Source organism: Tachyglossus aculeatus (genome assembly GCF_015852505.1).
Source record: "Tachyglossus aculeatus isolate mTacAcu1 chromosome 12 unlocalized genomic scaffold, mTacAcu1.pri SUPER_6_unloc_1, whole genome shotgun sequence".
Classification (NCBI taxonomy): domain Eukaryota; kingdom Metazoa; phylum Chordata; class Mammalia; order Monotremata; family Tachyglossidae; genus Tachyglossus; species Tachyglossus aculeatus.
The window spans coordinates 10,254,946-10,275,789 of record NW_024044828.1 but is presented as its reverse complement, the minus strand read 5'-3'; the positions used below and the strand labels follow the sequence as shown (position 1 = coordinate 10,275,789).

Genomic DNA, 20,844 nt, shown 5'->3' with positions numbered 1-20,844 from the left:
GCTGACTAAATGCCATCATCCCTGTGAGCCCCCCGTGGGACAACCTCATCTCCTTGTAACCTCCCCAGCGCTTAGAACAGTGCTTTGCACCTAGTAAGTGCTTAATAAATGCCATTATTATTATTATTATCATTATTATTATTAGGACGGTGCTCGGCACATCGTAAGCGCTTCACAAAGACCACCATCGTCATTATTATTATTATTAATAACAATATAATAATTATTATATTATTACCATTATATATATTATTATTATACCTGTATATATGTATATATGTTTGTACATATTTGTTACTCTATTTATTTATTTATTTATTTTACTTGTACATATCTATTCTATTTATTTTATTTTGTTAGTATGTTTGGTTTTGTTCCCTGTCTCCCCCTTTTAGACTGTGAGCCCACTGTTGGGTAGGGACTGTCTCTATCTGTTGCCGACTTGTACTTCCCAAGCGCTTAGTACAGGGCTCTGCACATAGTAAGCGCTCAATAAATACGATTGTTGTTGTTGGGTAGGGACTGTCTCTATCTGTTGCCGACTTGTACTTCCCAAGCGCTTAGTCCAGTGCTCTGCACACAGTAAGCGCTCAATAAATACGACTGATGATGATGATGACCGTCTCTCTATGTTGCCAACTTGTACTTCCCAAGCGCTTAGTCCAGTGCTCTGCACACAGTAAGCGCTCCATAAATACGATTGATGATGATGATGACCCCCGGCCCACGTCCTCCCCCTGGCCTGGAATGGCCTCCCTCTGCCCACCCGCCAAGCTCGCTCTCTTCCTCCCTTCAAGGCCCTGCTGAGGGCTCACTTCCTCCAGCAGGCCTTCCCACACTCAGCCCCTTCCTTCCTCTCCCCCTCTCCATCCCCCCCGTCTTACCTCCTTCCCTCCCCCACAGCACCTGTATATACGTTTGTACATATTTATTACTCTATTTATTTTACTTGTACATATCTATTCTGGCCCACGTCCTCCCCCGGGCCTGGAATGCCCTCCCTCCCTCTGCCCATCCGCCAAGCTCGCTCTCTTCCTCACTTCAAGGCCCTGCTGAGGGCTCACTTCCTCCAGGAGGCCTTCCCAGACTCAGCCCCTTCCTTCTTCTCCCCCTCGTCCCCCTCTCCATCCCCCCCATCTTACCTCCTTCCCCTCCCCACAGCACCTGTATATATGGATATACGTTTGTACATATTTATTACTCTATATTTTACTTGTACATATCTGTTCTATTTATTTTATGTTGTCAGTATGTTTGCTTTTGTTCTCTGTCTCCCCCTTTTAGACTGTGAGCCCACTGTTGGGTAGGGACTGTCTCTAGATGTTGCCGACTTGTACTTCCCAAGCGCTTAGTCCAGTGCTCTGCACACGGTAAGCGCTCAATAAATATGATTGATTGATTGATTGATTCCTTCCCTTCCCCACAGCACCTGTATATGTGTATATATGTTTGTACGTATTTATTACTCTATATTTTACTTGTACATATCTGTTCTCTTTATTTTATTTTGTTAGTATGTTCGGTTTTGTTCTCCGTCTCCCCCTTTTAGACTGTGAGCCCACTGGTGGGTAGGGACTGTCTCTCTAGGTTGCCAACTTGGACTTCCCAAGCGCTTAGTCCAGCGCTCTGCACACAGTAAGCGCTCAATAAATACGATTGATGATGATGATTGAGACTGCGAGCCCCCCTCACGCGGGGCAGGGACCGTGTCCCGCCTGGTTAGCTCTGTGGGCGCTTAGTACGCTCCTCCTCAGCCCGGAAGGCCGAGCGGGCCGTGAGGTGGGGGGGGGGGGGGGCTCCCTGGGGACCAAGAAACCGCTCGAGGCGCGCGATTGGCCGGCGGGGCCGTGACGTCACGGGGGAGGGCGGTGACGTCACGGGGGAGGGGAGGGGCGGTGACGTCACGGGTCGCCCCCCCCCCCTCCCCCGCGGCCGCGGGCCGCTTCCCAGCGGCGCGCTGCACCGGGATCAAGGGGATCGGGATTCATTCAGTCGTATTTATTGAGCGCTTCCTGTGTGCAGGGCACTGTACTAAGCGCTTGGGACCAACGGGATCAGCGGGATGCTGTGGACGCGGGCCCCGGGGCCGCCCCGAGCACCAGGCGACCGTGACCAGGTTGGCGACCGGGCCCCCGCAGACCCACCGACCCCCCGTCTACGGTTGGCCTTATAATCATAATGCCGGGATTTGCCAAGCGCTTACTATGGGCTTTGTTCCTCCTCTTAGACACTGTTGAGTAGGGACTGTCTCTAGATATTGCCGATTTGGACTTCCCAAGCGCTTAGTCCAGTGCTCTGCACACAGTAAGCGCTCAATAAATACGATTGATGATGATGATGATGGGCCAAGCACCGTTCTAAGCGCTGGGGAGCGGACTTTTATTTATTTCTTTATTTTACTTGTACGTATCTATGCTGCTTATTTTATTGTGTTAGTATGTTTGGTTTTGTTCTCTGTCTTCCCCCTTCTGGACTGTGAGCCCGCTGTTGGGTAGGGACCGTCTCTAGATGTTGCCAACTTGTAGTTCCCAAGCGCTTAGTACAGTGCTCTGCACAAGGTAAGCGCTCAATAAATACGATTGATTGATTGATTGATTGACTGTGAGCCCGCTGTTGGGTACGGGCCGTCTCTATATGTTGCCAGCTTGTACTTCCCAAGCGCTTAGTACAGTGCTCTGCACACAGTAAGGCTCAATAAATACGATTGATTGATTGTGAGCCCGCTGTTGGGTAGGGACTGTCTCTATATGTTGCCATCTTGTACTTCCCAAGTGCTTAGTACAGTGCTCTGCACACAGTAAGCGCTCAATAAATACGATTGATTGATTGATTGATTGACTGTGAGCCCGCTGTTGGGAAGGGACCGTCTCTATATGTTGCCAACTTGTAGTTCCCAAGCGCTTAGTACAGTGCTCTGCACACAGTAAGCGCTCAATAAATACGATTGATTGATTGATCGATTGACTGTGAGCCCGCTGTTGGGTAGGGACCATCTCTATATGTTGCCAACTTGTACTTCCCAAGCCCTTTGTACAATGCTCCACACACAGTAAGCGCTCAGTAAATACAATTGATTGACTGATTGACTGTGAGCCCGCTGTTGGGTAGGGACTGTCTCTATATGTTGCCATCTTGTACTTCCCAAGCGCTTAGTACAGTGCTTTGCACACGGTAAGTGCTCAATAAATACGATTGATTGATTGATTGATTGATTGACTGTGAGCCCGCTGTTGGGTAGGGACCGTCTCTATATGTAGCCATCTTGTACTTCCCAAGCGCTTAGTACAGTGCTCTGCACACAGTAAGTGCTCAGTAAATATGATTGATTGATTGATTGACTGTGAGCCCACTGTTGGGTAGGGACCGTCTCTATAGGTTGCCAACTTGTACTTCCCAAGCACTTAGTACAGTGCTCTGCACATAGTAAGCGCTCAGTAAATACGATTGATTGATTGATTGATTGACTGTGAGCCCGCTGTTGGGTAGGGACCGTCTCTATATGTTGCCAACTTGTACTTCCCAAGCGCTTAGTTCAGTGCTCCGCACACAGTAAGCGCGCGATAAATGCGATCGAGTGAATGAATCCAAGGTAATCAAGGTTGTCCCACGTGGGGCTCATAGTCTTCATCCCCATTTTACAGGTGAGGGAACGGAGGCACAGAGAATGAAATGACCTGCCCCAAAAGCGCCTTCTATCAATCAGTGAATCGTATTTATTGAGCGCTTACTGTGTGCAGAGCACTGTACTGAGCGCTTGGGAAGTACAAGTTGGAAACATATAGACACAGTCCCTACCCAACAGTGGGCTCAGCGCCGGGGGTCGTCTAGGTTCCTCAGAACCGACCAGATCCCATCGAATCCCGGCTCTGCCACACTCACTCATTCATTCATTCATTCAATCGTATTTATTGAGCGCTTACTGTGTGCAGAGCACTGTACTAAGCGCTTGGGAAGTACAAGTTGGCAACATATAGAGACGGTCCCTACCCAACAGCGGGCTCACAGTCTAGAAGGCGGGCTCACAGTCTCCTTCTGCTGTGTCACCTTGGGCAAGTCACTTAACTTCTCCGAGCCGCAGTTCCCTCATCTGTAAAATGGGGATTAAGATTGTTGCCAACTTGTACTTCCCAAGCGCTTAGTACAGTGCTCTGCGCCCAGTAAGCGCTCAAGAAATACGGTTGAATGAATGAATGAAGACTGTGAGCCCCACATGGGACAACCTAATCACCTTGTATCCCCTCAGCGCTTAGAATAGTGCTTGAGCCCACTGTTGGGTAGGGACTGTCTCTATATGTTGCAAATTTGTACTTCCCAAGCGCTTAGTACAGTGCTCTGCACATAGTAAGCGCTCAATAAATACGGTTGATGATGATGCACATAGTAAGCGCTTAATAAATGCCATCATTATTGTTACTATCTAAACGGGGGGGAGACAGCGTCCCCGGCTACCTCCTCCCCCGACCCTCCCCCAACCTTTCTACAGGAGGAAAAGGGAGGTGCCGAGAAGTTAAGTGACTCGTCCAAGGTCACACAGCTGGCAAGTGATTAGAACCCAGGTCTTCCAGCTCCCGAGCCCTTCCCGCCAGGCCGGGCTGCCTGTTTGTCATGGCTCTCCCGGGCCTCCGAGCCCGCCTCAAATCCCCAAGAAGAACCGTTTTGGTGCCAACGTGGAGGGAGGGAAAGAGGCAGGCCCCCCGCAGCCTCTCGCCCCAAGCGCTTAGTACAGTGCCCTACACACAGTAAGCGCTCAGTAAACACGAATGAATGAGCGGCGGCCGGGAGACTCTTAAATCATAACGATGGTTACTTGTTAAGCGCCTACTATGTTCCGAGCACTGTTCTAAAGCCCTGGGTAATCAGCTTGTCCCAGGTGGGGCTCACCGTCTCAGTCCCCGTTTTACAGAGGAGGTAACTGAGGCCCAGAGAAGTTAAGTGACTTGCCCAAGGTCACACAGCAGACTAGGGGGCAGAGGCGGGATTAGAACCCACGTCCTCTGACTTCCAAACCCGGGCTCTTGCCAGTAAAGCCACGCAGCTTGCCCGGACGAAGCGAAGTTGACTGGCCGCGGCCGCTGCTCTGGTTTGTAGTCTGCTTTCAGGCACTCATCATCATCATCATCAATCGTATTTATTGAGCGCTTACTATGTGCAGAGCACTGTACTAAGCGCTTGGGAAGTACAAATTGGCACTCGGTGGCCTCTGCTGAAACGAGGTGTTTTTTGGCGTGGGGAAAAGGCCGGCCCCCCTTGGGGCCCCAACTCATGCCTGACTGGATGCTTGGAGATGCTATAAGCATCCTTGCTCCCTCCCCTTTTCACTCCAACGTTGTGCTCCTTGGAAATCTCTGCCAAGAGCCCAGAAACAGGGCGACTCCTTTGAGAGAGAAAAGAGAGAGGGAGAGATTCCCATCAGTTAGGAGGCAACGCTGCCAATTTCCCTGGGAGAGGGATCGTCTTCCCAGGATTGCACCCAAGTGCCAATTTCCCTGGGAGAGGGATCCTCTTCCCAGGATTGCACCCTTCTAAGTGCCAATTTTCCTGGGAGAGGGATCCTCTTCCCAGGATTGCACCCTTCCAAGTGCCAATTTCCCTGGGAGAGGGATCCTCTTCCCAGGATTGTACCCTTCTAAGTGGTTAGTACACTCAGTAAGTGCACCATTGATTGATTGACTGGTCTGTGTGGGCTTTGCTTCCTTCCCCTCCCTGCAGCGGCATCGTGAAAAGGAGTTAGCAGAGGTTTGGAGAAAGGGCTTTGAAAAGAAAAATAATAATGATAAGTGCTCACTATGTGTCAAGCCCTGTGCAAAGCACTGGGCTAGGTAGAGTGTAATCAATCATAATAATAATGATGGCATTTATTAAGCGCTTACTATGTGCAAAGCATTGTTCTAAGTGCTGGGGAGGTTACAAGGTGATCAGCTTCGTGGCTCAGGGGAAAGAGCACGGGTTTCGGAGTCAGAGGTCATGGGTTCGAATCACGGCTCCGCCAATTGTCGGCTGCGTGACTTTGGGAAGTCACTTCACTTCTCTGTGCCTCACTTACCTCATCTGTAAAATGGGGATTAAGCCTGTGAGCCCCCCATGGGACAACTTGATCACCTTGTAACCTCCCCAGCGCTTAGAACAGTGCTTTGCACATAGTAAGTGCTTTATAAATGCTATTATTATTATTATCAGGTTGTCCCACAGGGGGCTCACAGTCTTAATCCCCATTTTGCAGATGAGGTAACCGAGGCACAGAGAAGTGAAGTGACTTGCCCAAAGTCACACAGCTGAGACGCGGCAGAGCCGGGATTGGAATCCATGACCTCTGACTCCAGAGCCCGTGCTCTTTTCACTGAGCCGCGCTGCTTCTCAGATCCAAGAAGATCTGCTGCTGATCCGAGACCGGCCCTGTCCCAGAGCCGAGCGAGAACAGTTTTTAATCCCCATTTTATAGATGAAGAAACTGAGGCACAGAGAAGCAGAGGGATTTGCCCAAGGATACGCGGCAGGCAAGTGGTGGAGCCAACCTTAGAACCCAGGTCTCCTGACTCCCAGCCCTGTGTTCTTTCGCGAAGGCCCCGTTGGTCTTGGACCGTGAGAACCGTCGCCTGACCTGCCAGAGCGGGCCCCCCCGACACACCAGCCATGCGCCTTCCGTGAACGGCTCGCCTCCCCTCGCCGGGTGCCGGCCCGCCCCGGAGACGGGGATGACTCGGTGCTGAGACCGCCGGCGTGGGGAGAGCCAGCGAGGACACCGTCCCCCCTGCGGTTCGGGAGCGGGACCCGAAACATGGAGGAGTTCACCACCAGGACCTATGGCACGAGCGGTCTGGACAACAGGCCCCTGTTCGGAGAAACTTCAGCCAGGGTGAGTCGTGAACCAGACAGAGCGAGGGGCGGTTCTCCGGCCACCTCTTTCTCCATCCCCCTCTGCTTCCTTCTCGGCTCCCAGCCAGTACCAGAGAGGATGGGGTGGGGTGGGGGGTGGATTAAAGGCCCACTTCACGAGGGGCCCTGGAGTCCCCGACACTGCCTCTTTCGGGAAGTGCTTGCGTCAGCCGAAAGCCAAACACTCCAGAGTGAGGTTGGCCAAGGTCTTTGCCAAAGGGAAGTGTGGGGGCGGAGGCCTAGGCCCCCGCCTGGATCTCCCCCCCTTTTTTTTTTCATTTATTAAGCGCTTACTATGTGCAGAGCACTGTTCTAAGCGCTGGGGAGGTTACAAGGTGATCAGGTTGTCCCATGTGGGGCTCACAGTCTTCATCCCCATTTTACAGATGAGGTAACTGAGGCACAGAGAAGTGAAGTGACTTGCCCAAAGTCACACAGCTGACAGTTGGCAGAGCCGGGATTTGAACCCATGACCTCTGACTCCAAAGCCCGCGCTCTTTCCACTGAGCCACGCTGCTTCTCAAGAGAGAGAGAAATATCATTTTTTTTTTTTTGGTACACAGCCCTTTGTAGACAGAGCCTTTTACTCTATTATTAAATTGACACAGATAGACAGGGAAGAAACACACTATGCAGGTGAAGGCAGATGCGCATGTACATTTACAACCTTATTTTACTTTATGCAGACACTTACACACACCATTGTATTTACACCTTACAATACTTATCTCTATACAGGCGCATCTACACACACACACACACATTATATTTACAGACCGACCGCCAGGATTGAACCGACAACCTCTGAATTCAGAGACAGACCATTTACCCCTACTCCACAAGCTGCTTCACAAGCTGCTTTTAGACTGTGAGCCCACTGTTGGGTAGGGACTGTCTCTAAATGTTGCCAATTTGTACTTCCCAAGCGCTTAGTCCAGTGCTCTGCACACAGTAAGCGCTCAATAAATACGATTGATGATGATGATGATGATGATGAGATGGGCGGTGCTCTCCCAAGTGCCAGTGTCCATGTGGGTCGAACACTGTCCCCATGTTCTGTTCGTCCTCCCGCCCTCCGGAACAGTACTTCAGACTTCCCGGAGCCTCGGCCAAAGAAACCCAAGAGGCTTCCACTCTGCTACTACTTCAGATTCCGACGTCTCCGTGGCCCCTGCTTATCTAAGGTGCAAAGGGTCCTTTAGTAGACTTCAGATCTCTCGAAGGCCTCGGCTTTGTTGGGCGCTGAGACTAGCACTGTTTGACAAACCCGGAAAGGGCTGTGGTAGGTAGGTGATTGGGTCAGACCCTGGGTTGGGTAATCTGAGATTTTTAATTTAACTCTCTGAACTAGTAGTTATTAAGTGTCTGTTATGTGAAGAACACTCTTAAAAAGGCTTGGGAGGGCACCGGGTCAATTTAATGGCATTTATTGGGAATTTACTGTGTGCAGAGTACTGTACTAAACATTCGGGAGAGTACAATACAACAGGGTGGATAGACACGTTACTTGCCCACAAGGAGTTTACAGTCAAGAGGTGTAGTGACAATGTAGTTAGTAGACACTGTATCCCTGCTAGGTGGACACTAAAATAATTCACAGATAAGAGGCTGGCTATGTGAACAGTGACTGCTTACTGGACTCTGGTGAGACAGCTGGTTCAGGAATCACAGTCCCACAATTTCCTTGGTGTTAAGGACGGAGGATTCAGGGTAGCTACTGACCATTAAGACAGTCCTGGAGAGACAGCACTAAATCAAGTGCTTGGGAAGCATGGAATAATGAAGTGACACGTTCCCTATCCCTGTCCATGAGGAACTGACACTGTAACAGGGGAGACAAACATGAAGCTATTTAGAAATGGATAGGTCAAAAATAGAATGTAAATAAGCTCAGAAGTACTAGAGTAGACTGAAGAGATGATGTGGCTCAGGGTGCTGGGAACTGAATTGGGGAAAACCTATAGGAGGAGGTGGGATTTAGGAGAGATTAGAATGAGAGGAGTGCTGTGGTCTGCCGGACGTGGGGCGGGAGGGAGTTCCAGGCCAAAGGAATGGCGGGAGCAAGGGGATGGAGAAGACAGGTGGGTTCGAGTGCGGAGTACAGCTACACCTTGGAGCAGAGGAGGCTGCCTGGAAAGTAGAAAATGCTATGCTCCTCTGAATTCCCTCCTCAAGAACTTTAATACCCCATCTGTCTCCAGGGTCGCAGCAGTGGGTGCTGCTTGGATCATCTTGTTGTTATTATTATTATTAGCAATAGTAGTAAGGTTATAATAATTGTGGTATTTGTTAAGCACTCACTATGTGCCAGCCACTGTACTAAGCGCCAGAGAAGATACAAGATAATTGGGTCAGCCGCAGTCCCTGTCCCATATGGGGCTCACAGTCGTAATCCCCATTTTACAGATGAGGAAACGGGCACAGAGAAGTGAAGTGACTTCCCCAAGGTCACAGAGCAGAAAAGTGGCGGAGTTGGGATTAGAACTCCCAGGCTTATGCTCTTTCCATTAGGCCACGCTGCTTCTCAAGGAGTGGGTTGAGTTACTGTGCTTCCTTCCCACTCCCAACTTCCTCCCTAAAATGGCCAAATAAAGCACCGAGTTGCTTTAGCTAAGTCAGAATGTTGATGACTTTTTTTTTAATGTTATTCGTTAAGTGCTTACTATGTGCCAGGCACTGTTCTGAACACTGGAGAAGATAGAAGGTAATCAGGCACTGTTCTAAGCACTGGAGTAGATATAAGGTAATCAGGTTGGACCCAGGCCGGGTCCCACATGAGGGCAAAGTCTAAATCCCTATTTTACAGATGAGGTAACCGAGGCACTGAGAAAATAAGTGACTTGACCGAGGTCACAAAGCAGACAAGTGGCGGAGCCAGGATTAGGACCCAAGTCATTCTGACTCCAGGCCCATGCTCCGTCTGCTAGGCAACTGTTGTACTTTTCGTATCTAGAGTGACCCAGTTGTTTATGTAAAATAAACTCCAGTACCCTCAACTCTCCGTCAGTTGCCCTGATCAATCAATTGATCAGTCGAAGGAGAAGTGGTGCAGAGAATGCAGAATCATGATTGATTTTACGTGGATAGGCTGTAGTCACGAGAGACGGATGAGCCTCGGGATCGACAACCTGTGCAGAGGAATTGGTGTTAGTAATAGTGGCTTGTGCCATGCCACTTGCACGCTCACATCCCTGACTACCACTTTCCTGTTAGGGCATGGAGTACAGTGAGCCAACTTGTCTGCTGGGTGACCTTGGACAAGTCACTTATCTTCTTGGCACCTCAACTGCCTCACCTGTAAAATGGGGATTAAGACTGTGAGCCCTATGTGGGACAGGAACTGTGTCCAACCTGATTATCTTGTATCTATCCCAGTGCTCAGTACAATGCCTGGCACACAATAAGAGCTTAACAAATACCATTAAAAAAAATAGACAAGGGTGCCACATTATAAAGTGCACGTGTGGTCTTTGCCCACAGTAGACAGCCATAACTGTCTGACTCTAACTAGGTCAAATAAGAAGTAGTGTGGCTCAGTGGAAACAGCACGGGCTTTGGAGTCAGAGGTCATGGGTTTGAATCCCAACTCTGCCAATTGTCAGCAGTGTGACCTTGGACAAGTCATTTAACTTCTCTTTGCCTCAGTTACCTCATCTGTAAAATGAGGATTAAGACTGTGAGCCCCCCGGGGGACAAACTGATCACCTTGTAACCTCCCCAGCGCTTAGAACAGTGCTTTGCACATAGTAGGTGCTTAATAAATGTCATTATTATTATTATTAATATGAGATGGAGTCACTTTTGGCCTTGTCAAATAATACAAGTTGGCCAGGGTCAAATAATACAAGTTGGGGCCACTCTCGCTCACCACAAAAGTGACACATCTCCTGCCCACAGAGAACTTACACTCTACCGTTCTTGCCAGCTGGGAATCCCCAAAGCGTGTCTGAGGCCATCTCAGTGGTGACAGTGATCGGAGGGGTTGAAAGATGGTGTCTCCTCCCTTTTTTTTCTTTTTCCAGGGTCACCTGCAAATTTTTTTCTAAAGTTGTGCTCCCTTGATGGTTCAGCTTTAAAGAACTCTTGAAGGAAGATGCAGCACTTTCAGATGCTGGGCAGAGGAGGTGGGGACTGGGGTGGGAGGGAGGGAACTGGAGTCTTCAAGAAGGAATAGTTCTGTGGTAACTCGGTTAAACGTTTTGAAATCGCAGTTCCGCCGTCCATTTTTCCTGGAGGCAGGGAAATGAGTCTTAATGTACAAGACGGCTGCCGACTTCTCTCGAATCCAGTTATCCGGTGGACTGGGGGGGGGGTGTTGAGTTTGAGCTGGAGGGGGGAGAAGGGATTCAAGAAGGGTTCAGATAAACTCAGGAAAAATGGGCCCATTAAAGGAAGGGTTGAGGCATAATAATAATAATAATAATTGTGATATTAAGCACTTGCACTGGGGTAGATACAGAATAATGAGGTCAGACACTATCCCTGCCCCACACAGGGCTCACGGTCTTACGGGGAGGAAGAACAGGTATTGAGTCCCCATTTTATAGATGAAGAAACTGAAACCCAGGGAAGTGGTGACTAGCCCAAGATCACAAGCAGGCAAATGGGGAGTCAGGATAGAACCCAGGTCCCCTGACTCCTAGTCCAGCCAGCAGTGTGGTTCAGTGGAAAGAGCATGGACTCTGGAGTCAGAAGTCATGGGTTCAAATCCCAGCTCCGCCAATTGTCAGCTGTGTGACTTTGGGCAAGTCACTTAACTTCTCTGTGCCTCAGTTACCTCATCTGTAAAATGGGGATTAAGACTGTGATCCCCCCCCCGCCATGGGACAACCTGATCACCTTCTAACCACCCCAGCGCTTAGAACAGTGCTTTGCACACAGTAAGTGCTTAATAAACGCCATCATTATTATTATTATTGTTATTATTATCTTTAGTTCACTTTGAAGGTGTATACACTATCTTTGAAACCAGTTTAATGAGAGTTGTTTGTTAGAGAGGACCTCAGGGAGTTGGTTCCTTAGGGATGGGTGACTAGGGAGACAAGCGAGAGGTGCTAGCTGGGCTGTTCCTAACCACGAGGCTGGAGGTCAAGCACGAGCCCATCACACCGTTCTCCCGAGAGTCCTCGGGAGTCACTGTCGGAGACCATCATCATCATCATCAATCGTATTTATTGAGCGCTTACTATGTGCAGAGCACTGTTCTAAGCGCTTGGGAAGTACAAATTGGCAACATATAGAGACAGTCCCTACCCAACAGTGGGCTCACAGTCTAAAAGGGGGAGACAGAGAACAAAACCAAACATGCTAACAAAATAAAATAAATAGAATAGATATGTACAAGTAAGATAAATAAATAAATACCGGTTGGACCACTGTGGGATGGGCGGACGGGTGGGTAATGACTGATGCTCATTTGGGCGCGGGAAGGCCAGCTGGCTTAGAGAAGGGCGAGATCCGGACCGAGTGAGGCAAGCTGCCCTATCCTGCCTCTGCCTTGTCTTGGGTCTTGGACAAATCACTCTCCTGAACCTATCTTCCCCTGAGAAACAGGGAGAGTAATTCCGGGCCTTCCCAGAGGTTGTGACAAGAGAGAACCGTGAGGAGCCTCTTAAATCAGTGTATTCATTGGGTGCCGACTGTGTGCAGGGCACTGTACTGAGCGCTTGGGAATGTTCAGTAAGGTAGTAGACTCGATCCCTGCCTTCAAGGAGCTCACAATCTTAAGGCGAGGAGGGATCGAGGGGCCGTTAGGGTTTGGTGTGGTGGCTCGGAAGGGATCCTGAGTCACTGTCTTTCTTTCCCAGTCCCCCTCTCAACCCCATTCCTCGGGACAGGCGGTGATCTTTAGGGGGCCTGAACCACTTTTGTTCCACCCACCGTCTGCTTGGGCTCTGTTTTGAGAATCCCATGGGGTCCTGCCTGCCTCACTTTGGGCAGAAATCACATGGTCGGGTCAAAACGGAGAGGCTTTGGGCGAGGCGTCTGTCAGCTGGATGTGGGGGATAGATATAGGGGTGGGGGTGGGGGGTACCCTGCCCGGGGGAGCAAAGCCATTGTGTGGGAGTGGAGGGAGAGGCTGTGGCAATCTCCCTCAACCCTTGGTGACTAGTTTAGGTGGGGCATTGAGGGAGTTGGGTGCGGGGAGGGGTCGCCAGCCTGGGCCAGAAGGGCTGCTTCTCTAGCCCGTGGTCTTGGAGAGGAACTTTGGACTCTGGAACCTTGTTGAGGGGGCCGAGCCTGGAGTAAGGGAAGGACTGAGAGAAGAGAGTGTGTGTGTAGGTGTGTGTTTGTCTGTGTTTTTACAGCTCCCCCCCACCCCTTCCAGAGGCTCCAGAAACCTCACATTTGTTTGGGGGCAGGTGCTGGAAGGAAGCTCTAAAAATATTACAATTGCATGTGTGACTTTCCTGCCTCTGTGTGTGTATGTGTGTTTGCGTTTTTATAGCTTCCCTCACTCCAGAAACCTCACACTTGTTTGGGAGCAGGTGCCGGAAAAGATCTCTAAAAATACTGCAAGTGCCTATGTGACTTTCCTGTGTGTTTGTGTGTGTGTGTGTGTCTGTCTGTCTCTTTTGTCCACGCTGAACTCTTGTGAAGCCTCCGAGGCTTAGAGCCAGAGGTGAGTAGTGGAGGCGGGGTGAGCGTCAAGGCCACAGTCCAGGGACGGTTTTCCATTCCCGGAACAGCAATCGGGTTCTGGCTGAACTTCAGGGTTCCCCCCTGACCCATCCTGGGGCCCTGTAAGTCCCTTCCCTCCACCCTTTGCCCTACCTCCTGCCAAAGCGCCTGGACTCCAGGGCAGGTAGAGCTAGCCGCAAGTGTGGGTTTGCTGCCTACTTACTCCCTCCCTCCAGACTGACACTTAGAAAGCAATTCACAAATACCATCATCATCATCATCCCTCCCTTCCTCCCTGCAGAGCTTACACTCTCACTGCCGGCCTTGGGGGGCAGAGAGGGGGTTTGTGGTGTGGTGTGTATGTGTGTGTGTATTCCGGTGCAGCAGGGCAGACTCGTGGCTAGCAGGGGGAGGCTGTGGAGGGAAGGGGATGGGGAGTACACAGAACGAGCTGTCCAGGACCTGGGCTAGCTGAATGGCCCAGGACAGCCCCAGGGGCCCTCCTGCCCACAGCCTCGCCTGCCCCAGCTGGGCAGCAAGGGACGGTAGTTGATGTCTGTGCTAATCCCGCAGACAGCTCCAGACAGCAGCATTGTCTCAACCGGTAGTATGGATTGAGCGCTTACTGTATGCAGAACACTGTACTAAGCATGGAGAGTTGTGTGTCTGACCTGTTGTGTCGCGGAGAGCATGTCTGACTGTGTCGTAGAGAGCATATCTGACCCATGTCACTTCCTTCTCTTCCAGGATAGGATCATCAACCTAGTTGTCGGCAGCTTAACATCCCTCCTGGTTGTAGTAAGTGTTTTGTTCCTCTTTACTCCCGGATCCCCACATTGAAGGGGAGGGTAGCAATAATACTCATCGTAGCATTTAAGCACTTAATTTATGCAAAGGACTGGGGTAGATACAAGATAATAATAATAACAATGGCATTTATTAAGCGCTTACTATGTGCAAAGCACTGTTCTAAGCACTGGGGAGGTTACAAGGTGATCAGGTTGTCCCACAAGGGGCTCACAATCTTAATCCCCATCTCACAGATGAGGTAACTGTGGCCCAGAGAAGTTAAGTGACTTGCCCAAAGTCACACAGCTGACAATTGGCGGAGCCGGGATTTGAACCCATGACCTCTGACTCCAAAGCCCGTGCTCTTTCCACTGAGCCATGCTGCTTCTCTGATTGGATCGGACATCCCTGTGCCACCTGGGGCTCGCTGCCCAAGCAGGAAGGACTGAATCCCTATTTTCCGATGAGGCAACTGAGGCTCAGATAAGTTAAATGACTTGTCCAAGGTCACACAGCAGGCAAGTGGCAGAACTGGGATTAGAACCCAGGTCCTCTGACTCCCAGGCCTGTGCTCTATCCATTATTCATTCATTCAATCGTATTTATTGAGCGCTTACTGTGCGCAGAGCACTGTACTAAGTGCTTGGGAAGTACATTAGGCCCTGCTGGCCTAGCCTATCATCTCCATGGTCCACACTCTCTCAGAGCACCACTAGCTCCCCGTCCCGCCCCCCCAGCAGCATGGCCACATTTGTGACCACCACATTCGTGAACAAATTCCAAAGCAAAGTTGGATTTCCCTTCCTTTCCCTTCCCTGGATTAGAGCCAGTGGCTAGAAGACCCAACCTACCGAATGCAACTGGTCCGACTGCTTCTGAGAAGATGGAAGCGGCCTTGCCTGTATCAGAGCTGGAACAACAGCTCCCCGTCCCCACCCCTGACTATGTCTCTGGCTGCTCTCCAGGGGCTCGCAGGGTGTCTCCCCAGCGTCTGAGCCACGGGAGACATGGGTAGCTTTGGACCTGGGCTACATGACTCGGGTAGTATCAGTATTAGCGTTTCTTGAGCTTCCACTCGCTGCAATGTACTGTACTAGGCACTTGGACAGGACAGAACAAGGAAGTGACGTGCTCCCGGCTTACAGGGGTTTCCACTCTAATAGGGGGCAAGCCACCACCGTACAACAGCACCACCAGGTATTTCTTGAGGAGCCGCCACGGGCTGGACCCTCCTCCAGGACCGAGGACCGGTGGCCCTCACTGTGCCCATAGAGCTATTACTGCTTCCAAGAAGCTCGCCGCTCACCCGGGCCCCTTCCACTGCCCCATGGTCTTCCCAGCCGTTCCCAGAAGGCAGGGTCAGTGGGAGGGTGGCCGGGGCTGTTTCTGGGTACCCCATCCACCCAGGAAACCCCCCGCCTGGACACGTGGAAGGGCACTTCACCGCCCCTTCTGAGGGCACCCACCCTGCGGTTAGGTTCAGCCCCTGCCAGTGGGACTAGAGGAGCTCAGTGTGGGGTGATGAAGTGTCCCCCAGGTGTCTGGCCGGTCAGACCGTCCCGGGCCGTTTGGTAGTGGGAGATGCTGAATTCCAATCCTTCCCAACCTCCCTTCCCCGCCACAATTTAAGCACTAAAACCAGCGGGACCCAGTGCCCCTGGCTTGCCTTAAATCCTCTCCCTCTGGTTTGTTAACACTCCAGTGCTGAGCTAGAGGTGGGCAGCAATAGAGAGGTCCCCTAGTGTGATTTGCCCCCATGCCCTGCTTCTCTCACCACTTGCTTGTTTATTTTGAGGGCAGAGGCAGGGGGGAAGGGAAGGGAAGGGAAAAGTGGAGTACACGTCGCATTGCTACTAGATGGTTGGTGTACGGCCCCAATGCTGCAGGATGCTAATTCTGGGCATTTCTGCGGTGTTTGCAGCTCAAACTCACGGTACTGCAGTAAGTCAAAATGCAGAACTGACCTACATGAGGCGGTCTCTTCGGTGGGTTTTTCCCATAACGGCTTTCTCCAGAGAGACGGGGAAGGACGTTTAAGTGGCTTTCGAGTTCTTTGGGTGGGTGAGCACATTCAGACCTCAAGGTAATCTGGCTTGAGCGGTCTGCACTCTGAGGCCTCCCACCCTCCTACGAGACCCCGATTCCTCCTAAAATAGCTGGACAGTTAAGTCCATTTGTTTTTGAGGGCTGAATTATCAATAACCGGTACATGGGAGACGTGTTTGAGTTCAGGACTCGGGTCTCCCTCCACAAGCTCTCGGCGTCTCTAACGGGAAGGAGAGCCAATTAATCCTCTAAGGTGTAAGCTCACTGTGGGCAGGGGATGTGCCTGTTGTTGTATTGTACCCTCCCAAGCGCTTCATATAGTGCTCTGCACATGGTAAGCACTCAAAAGATACAATTGATTGACTAATCACTCAGCAGGGAGAAATGAATTTTCATTTGGAAAAATCCTGCCTTCGAGGTGAGCTGGGCTGGTGTCCAAGCCCTTCTGGGACCCGAAGATTGTTGCCCCTGGAATCCCAACGGAAGCCAAACCTCAGGGACACTTGCCTTGCCAACAGCTTTTTTTGCTTCTCCCTCTACACAGGTGACTCTGATCAGTGCTTTCGTGTTCCCGCAACTACCTCCGAAACCAGTGAATATCTTTTTTGCCGTTTGCATCTCCTTGAGTACAATTACTGCCTGCGTTCTTGTAAGTATGACCCTGAGCGGACGTTGGAATCGTGTCTTCTCCATGAAACCAAACCCTGGCTGCTCAACCTGGGCCAGGGAGAAGGGAGGAAACCGCGCATTTGTCGTTACTGTAATCTCGTTGTGGGCAGGGAACATGTCTATCGACTCTGTTATATTGTTATATGGTACTTTCCCCAAGCACTTAATACAGTGCTCTGCACACAGTACATGATCAGTGATTACAATCGATTGATTGATTGTTGCTGGTTCACCAGGGCCCCAGGCATGAGGCGTGTCTAATAATGAGCCCTTTCCTCTTCTTGTGCCCATCTCTTATCTTGAATCCGCTTCTGATGGTTCCCAAGGACGGGTTGCCTTCAAGAAAGCACGGCCTAGTGGATAAACCACAGGTCTGGGAACTCCAGCTCCACCACCTGACTGCTGTGTGACATCTGGCAAGTCCCTTAACTTCTCTGTGCCTCAGTTTCCTCAACTGCAAAATGGGGATTGAACACCTGTTCTCCCTCCCACTTAGACTGTGAATCCCATGTGGGACAGGGACTGTATCTGGCCTGATTAATTTGTATCTACTCCAGGACTAGTGCTGGATGCTAGACACACAGTAAGTGCTCAACAAATATGATGAAAAGAGGAGATGAGGACCTGTACCGTGGTGGAGTTTGTGCTGTGTACCAAATACTCAGCTAAGCACTGGGATAGATACAGATTAATCAGGTCAGACACAGCCCCTGTCCCACATGGGGCTAAAAGTCTAAGTGGGGTTGGTGGGGGAAGATTAGGTACTTAATCCCCACTTAATGGGCTGAGGGAACAGAGGCACGCTGGAGCCAAATGACTTGCCTGAGATCACCCAGCAGACAGGTACCAGTGCCAGATTTAGAACCCAGTTGTTCCAACTCCCAGCCCTGGGCCATCTTTAAGGTTGTGTCTTTCACATTAAATTCCTTCTCCCCGTTCCCTCAGCCCACAGGTAGATGTGAGGGCTGTCTGAGGCAGGTTAAAGAGGGAGGTGGAGGCTACTTAGAGCTCACCTGCCAAATGTTCCTCTCCCCTGTAGTGGGCCGTGTGTGTGTGTGTGTGTGTGAGAGAGAGAGAGAGAGAGAGAGAGAGAGAGAGAGAGACAGTCAGTAACCAGGGGGAGAGGCTGTGGGAGGGGGAATCGGGATCCAAGAAACCCTAAAACTGGGTCTACCCCACCCAAGGTAATGGGAAATTGGGCAACAACTTAACAGAGGTGACTAAGCGGGCAGTTGGTGTGCTGTCCCCCCCAGTTGCTTCAAAGCCCCAACCATCTTGGCTGGCCACCCCCACTGCCCCCTCCCCACAATGCTGCTTAGACCAGGCCCAGTCACCGGCTGGGAGGGAGATGGGGAGCACTGCCTCCGGCCTGGAATGTTTCTGGCTTCTGCAGTGCCAATGGGACAGGTGCCCTGTCTTGGCCTGTATTTCCCTGATCTCCCCCCTCAGAGCCTCTGGGAATTTGGTCCCGGGACAAAGGGAAGAACATACTTTTCCTCCCAGCCTTGCCCAAATTATTGGCCTATGGCCCAAGGGAGGGATCATTCAATCAATGGTATTTATTTAACCCTTATTGTGTGCAGAGCATTTTACTACGTGCTTGGGAGAGTATGATGTAACGGACTTGGTAGACACGTTCCATGCCCACAAGGAGTTTACAGTCTAGAGGGGAGTGGATATGCCACCTTCTATGGAAGCAGAGGCCAACTCGCAGGCCTTCGGTTGTGCCCCGAGGTCCCTGACCACACATCCGTGGCCCCATCCCCATGTGTGGTGGACCCCATGCTAACCTTCTTGCGGAAACTTAGGTTCTAGTTCAGTTTTCCATCCTTGCTCCTTTCCTCCTCCTTCCCCCCAACCCCTATCCCCAGTTCCTATTACCTGGCTTCTTCAGTGTCCCTCTGTCTGTCATTTTCTTGCCCCGGGAAGCAGGGAAGGGAGCTCGAGGAGTAGGGAAGTGCCTTCCTGGGATGGGAGGAGAACATTTCCCTTCCTTCCGCTGGCTGCCCTGTTCCAAATACGGAAAGGAAAATTAGCAGAAGCATCCACTCACTGCCTGGCTCAGCACGGGGAAGGAAGCCCAGTCCCTCTAGGAGGTTGAATGTGATCACCTGACTGCTCGACCCACCTGATCACCCTGCTCTTCCTTCCTAGATCTACTGGTATCGACAAGGAGACCTGGAGCCCAAGTTTAGGAATCTCATTTACTATATTTTATTTTCTCTCGTGATGCTGTGTATCTGTGCCAACTTGTATTTCCACGACGTGGGGAAATGAGGCAGGATCCCTCCCTGGGTTCCCTGTGGCCCTGCACCCCGGCCCCACCAAGCCAGAACAGACTGGGCCAGGGGATTCACCACATGACCTCTGTTGGAGCTGCACACTAAACTTCCTCTTGAAGGGAGAAGACTGGGCCTCTCAAGACTGGCATTCTGCATCTTCTTCATAAGGCGCTACTGTTACCGCAGTGAATGGCACAATTTACCCTTCACTTGAAAAATTTCCTTTTTTTTTTATGGTATCCCATATAACACTGCCCAGAGGCGATGTAACAAATATCTTCGAACTCTAAGACAAATACCCTTTATTTGTGTTAAACTGAATATACAATTATTTGTTCCCTAGGCAACCATCCATCGCTTGTAACTAGTTTAATTTCACATTAACCAAAAAAACCAAAAACCCCCACGTTAGACAGTGAAGACAAACTCTGATCGTGAAGACCTAATTACAGTAATAAATAAAATAATTTATACAGGGGGGCGGGGGGTAGTGACTGCTAGGGGATTCCTACTCCCAGGAGCCCCTCCCGCCTCATTGATCTCAGCTACAAGTTTGGCAGGGAGTGGACTGACTGGGGCCGGGGCTCCTGGGGCTCGTCCGGCCTCACAGAGGCAGCCCGGGCTGCGAACTCAGAGGCTGAAGGGCCCCGCGGCCTTGGGCGCCGATCCCACTGTGCCCTGTGCCTCGTTAAAAAGTGGAGTGTGAAAGTGGCCCGTGCCATCAGGGGAGCCGGAGGGAGGGGTCTGAGCCTAGGGGACGGTTGCTCCTCCTGTACAATCTTTCCCTTTTAAAACAATCTGTAGTGAGGGCCGCTGCACGTTTTAACACTTTTTAAGCCCGTACCCCGACTCCCATCGCCAGCAATGGACAAGCCTGAGCCAGACCGCCGGAAAGGATTCGGCTCCTTGCCTATTCCTGGAAGCTGCCCCTCCCGAGCCCTCCCGCCCCCCGCACGGCCAGTGCCCCCCGGGGCTGGGCCCAGTTTCAGAATCGCGCGGAATCGTCTCAGGCCGTTCCTCCGGAGGCAGGGGTCGGCGTGGCCTCCCCCGCGGGTCCGGCGCCTTCCCTGCTGCTCCTCTGTGCCTGGCTTCCTCCCTGGGCCCCGGCCGCCCTGCTAAGAAAGCTGCTGCCCGGCCTCCCGGCAGGGTCGCTGCTTGCCCGAATGGGGCAACGGAAAGTGTCGGTGGCAGCCGGCCGTGGGAGTGGCTCCGAGGCCCTGGAGCCGACGGAAAGCTAGGAGGGTGAAAGGTGAGCCCCCGGGGTCACTCCCTCAGTGACGGAGCCGGGGATCCTCGGGCGGGCTTCACCCAGCGCTTCCGGGCCCAGACCGCACAGTTACTGAGAAAGGACTTGATGACACCCGACCAGGTCTTCCCCGTCCTTGGAGTCTTCGGAAGCGGGGCTGTCCAAGGATGACCCGATCGTGTTGGATTCTTCGCCGTGGTGCTGAAGGATGGGATCTGGAAGGAGCTACAGATTAGGGTCCGGTGAAATGAAGAGCTGTCGTCCCCCTACCCGCAACATCCTGATCGAGCACGGTTACTGCAAAGCAGCCTGGAACCA

General features: G+C 51.4%; 2 protein-coding genes across 5 annotated transcripts in view; one reads left to right on the top strand and one right to left on the bottom strand.

Annotated features, from left to right (window-relative positions):
* Positions 1-1,958: 1,958 nt before the first annotated feature.
* Positions 1,959-19,632, top strand: TMEM243 (transmembrane protein 243). 2 transcript variants are annotated; one of them, XM_038741545.1, is made up of 5 exons: positions 1,959-2,116; positions 6,561-6,853; positions 14,242-14,292; positions 16,874-16,978; positions 19,153-19,632. In XM_038741545.1, exons 2-5 carry the CDS (start codon positions 6,776-6,778, stop codon positions 19,273-19,275), a joined length of 357 nt encoding a protein of 118 aa, XP_038597473.1. In that variant the 5' UTR covers positions 1,959-2,116; positions 6,561-6,775; the 3' UTR covers positions 19,276-19,632. The 2 variants fall into 2 exon arrangements, with proteins under 2 accessions (XP_038597473.1, XP_038597475.1); XM_038741547.1 differs by having other exon boundaries at positions 1,959-2,160.
* The window catches only part of DMTF1 (cyclin D binding myb like transcription factor 1), a 36,714-nt gene continuing 35,437 nt past the window's right edge, over positions 19,568-20,844 (bottom strand). For all 3 annotated transcript variants that reach the window (XM_038741542.1, XM_038741544.1, XM_038741543.1), the window contains one exon: positions 19,568-20,741. In XM_038741542.1, the coding sequence (XP_038597470.1) occupies positions 20,617-20,741 (125 nt within the window). In that variant the 3' untranslated portion in view covers positions 19,568-20,616. The remainder of the gene's footprint in view (positions 20,742-20,844) is intronic.

Excerpts from the sequence above, each read along its gene's own strand:
- TMEM243 (XM_038741545.1), top strand. The coding sequence starts at position 6,776 with ATGGAGGAGTTCACCACCAGGACCTATGGCACGAGCGGTCTGGACAAC. Across the intron at positions 6,854-14,241 it reads TCGGAGAAACTTCAGCCAGG|GATAGGATCATCAACCTAGT; the intron begins GTGAGTCGTGAA and ends CTTCTCTTCCAG. Across the intron at positions 16,979-19,152 it reads CAATTACTGCCTGCGTTCTT|ATCTACTGGTATCGACAAGG; the intron begins GTAAGTATGACC and ends CTTCCTTCCTAG.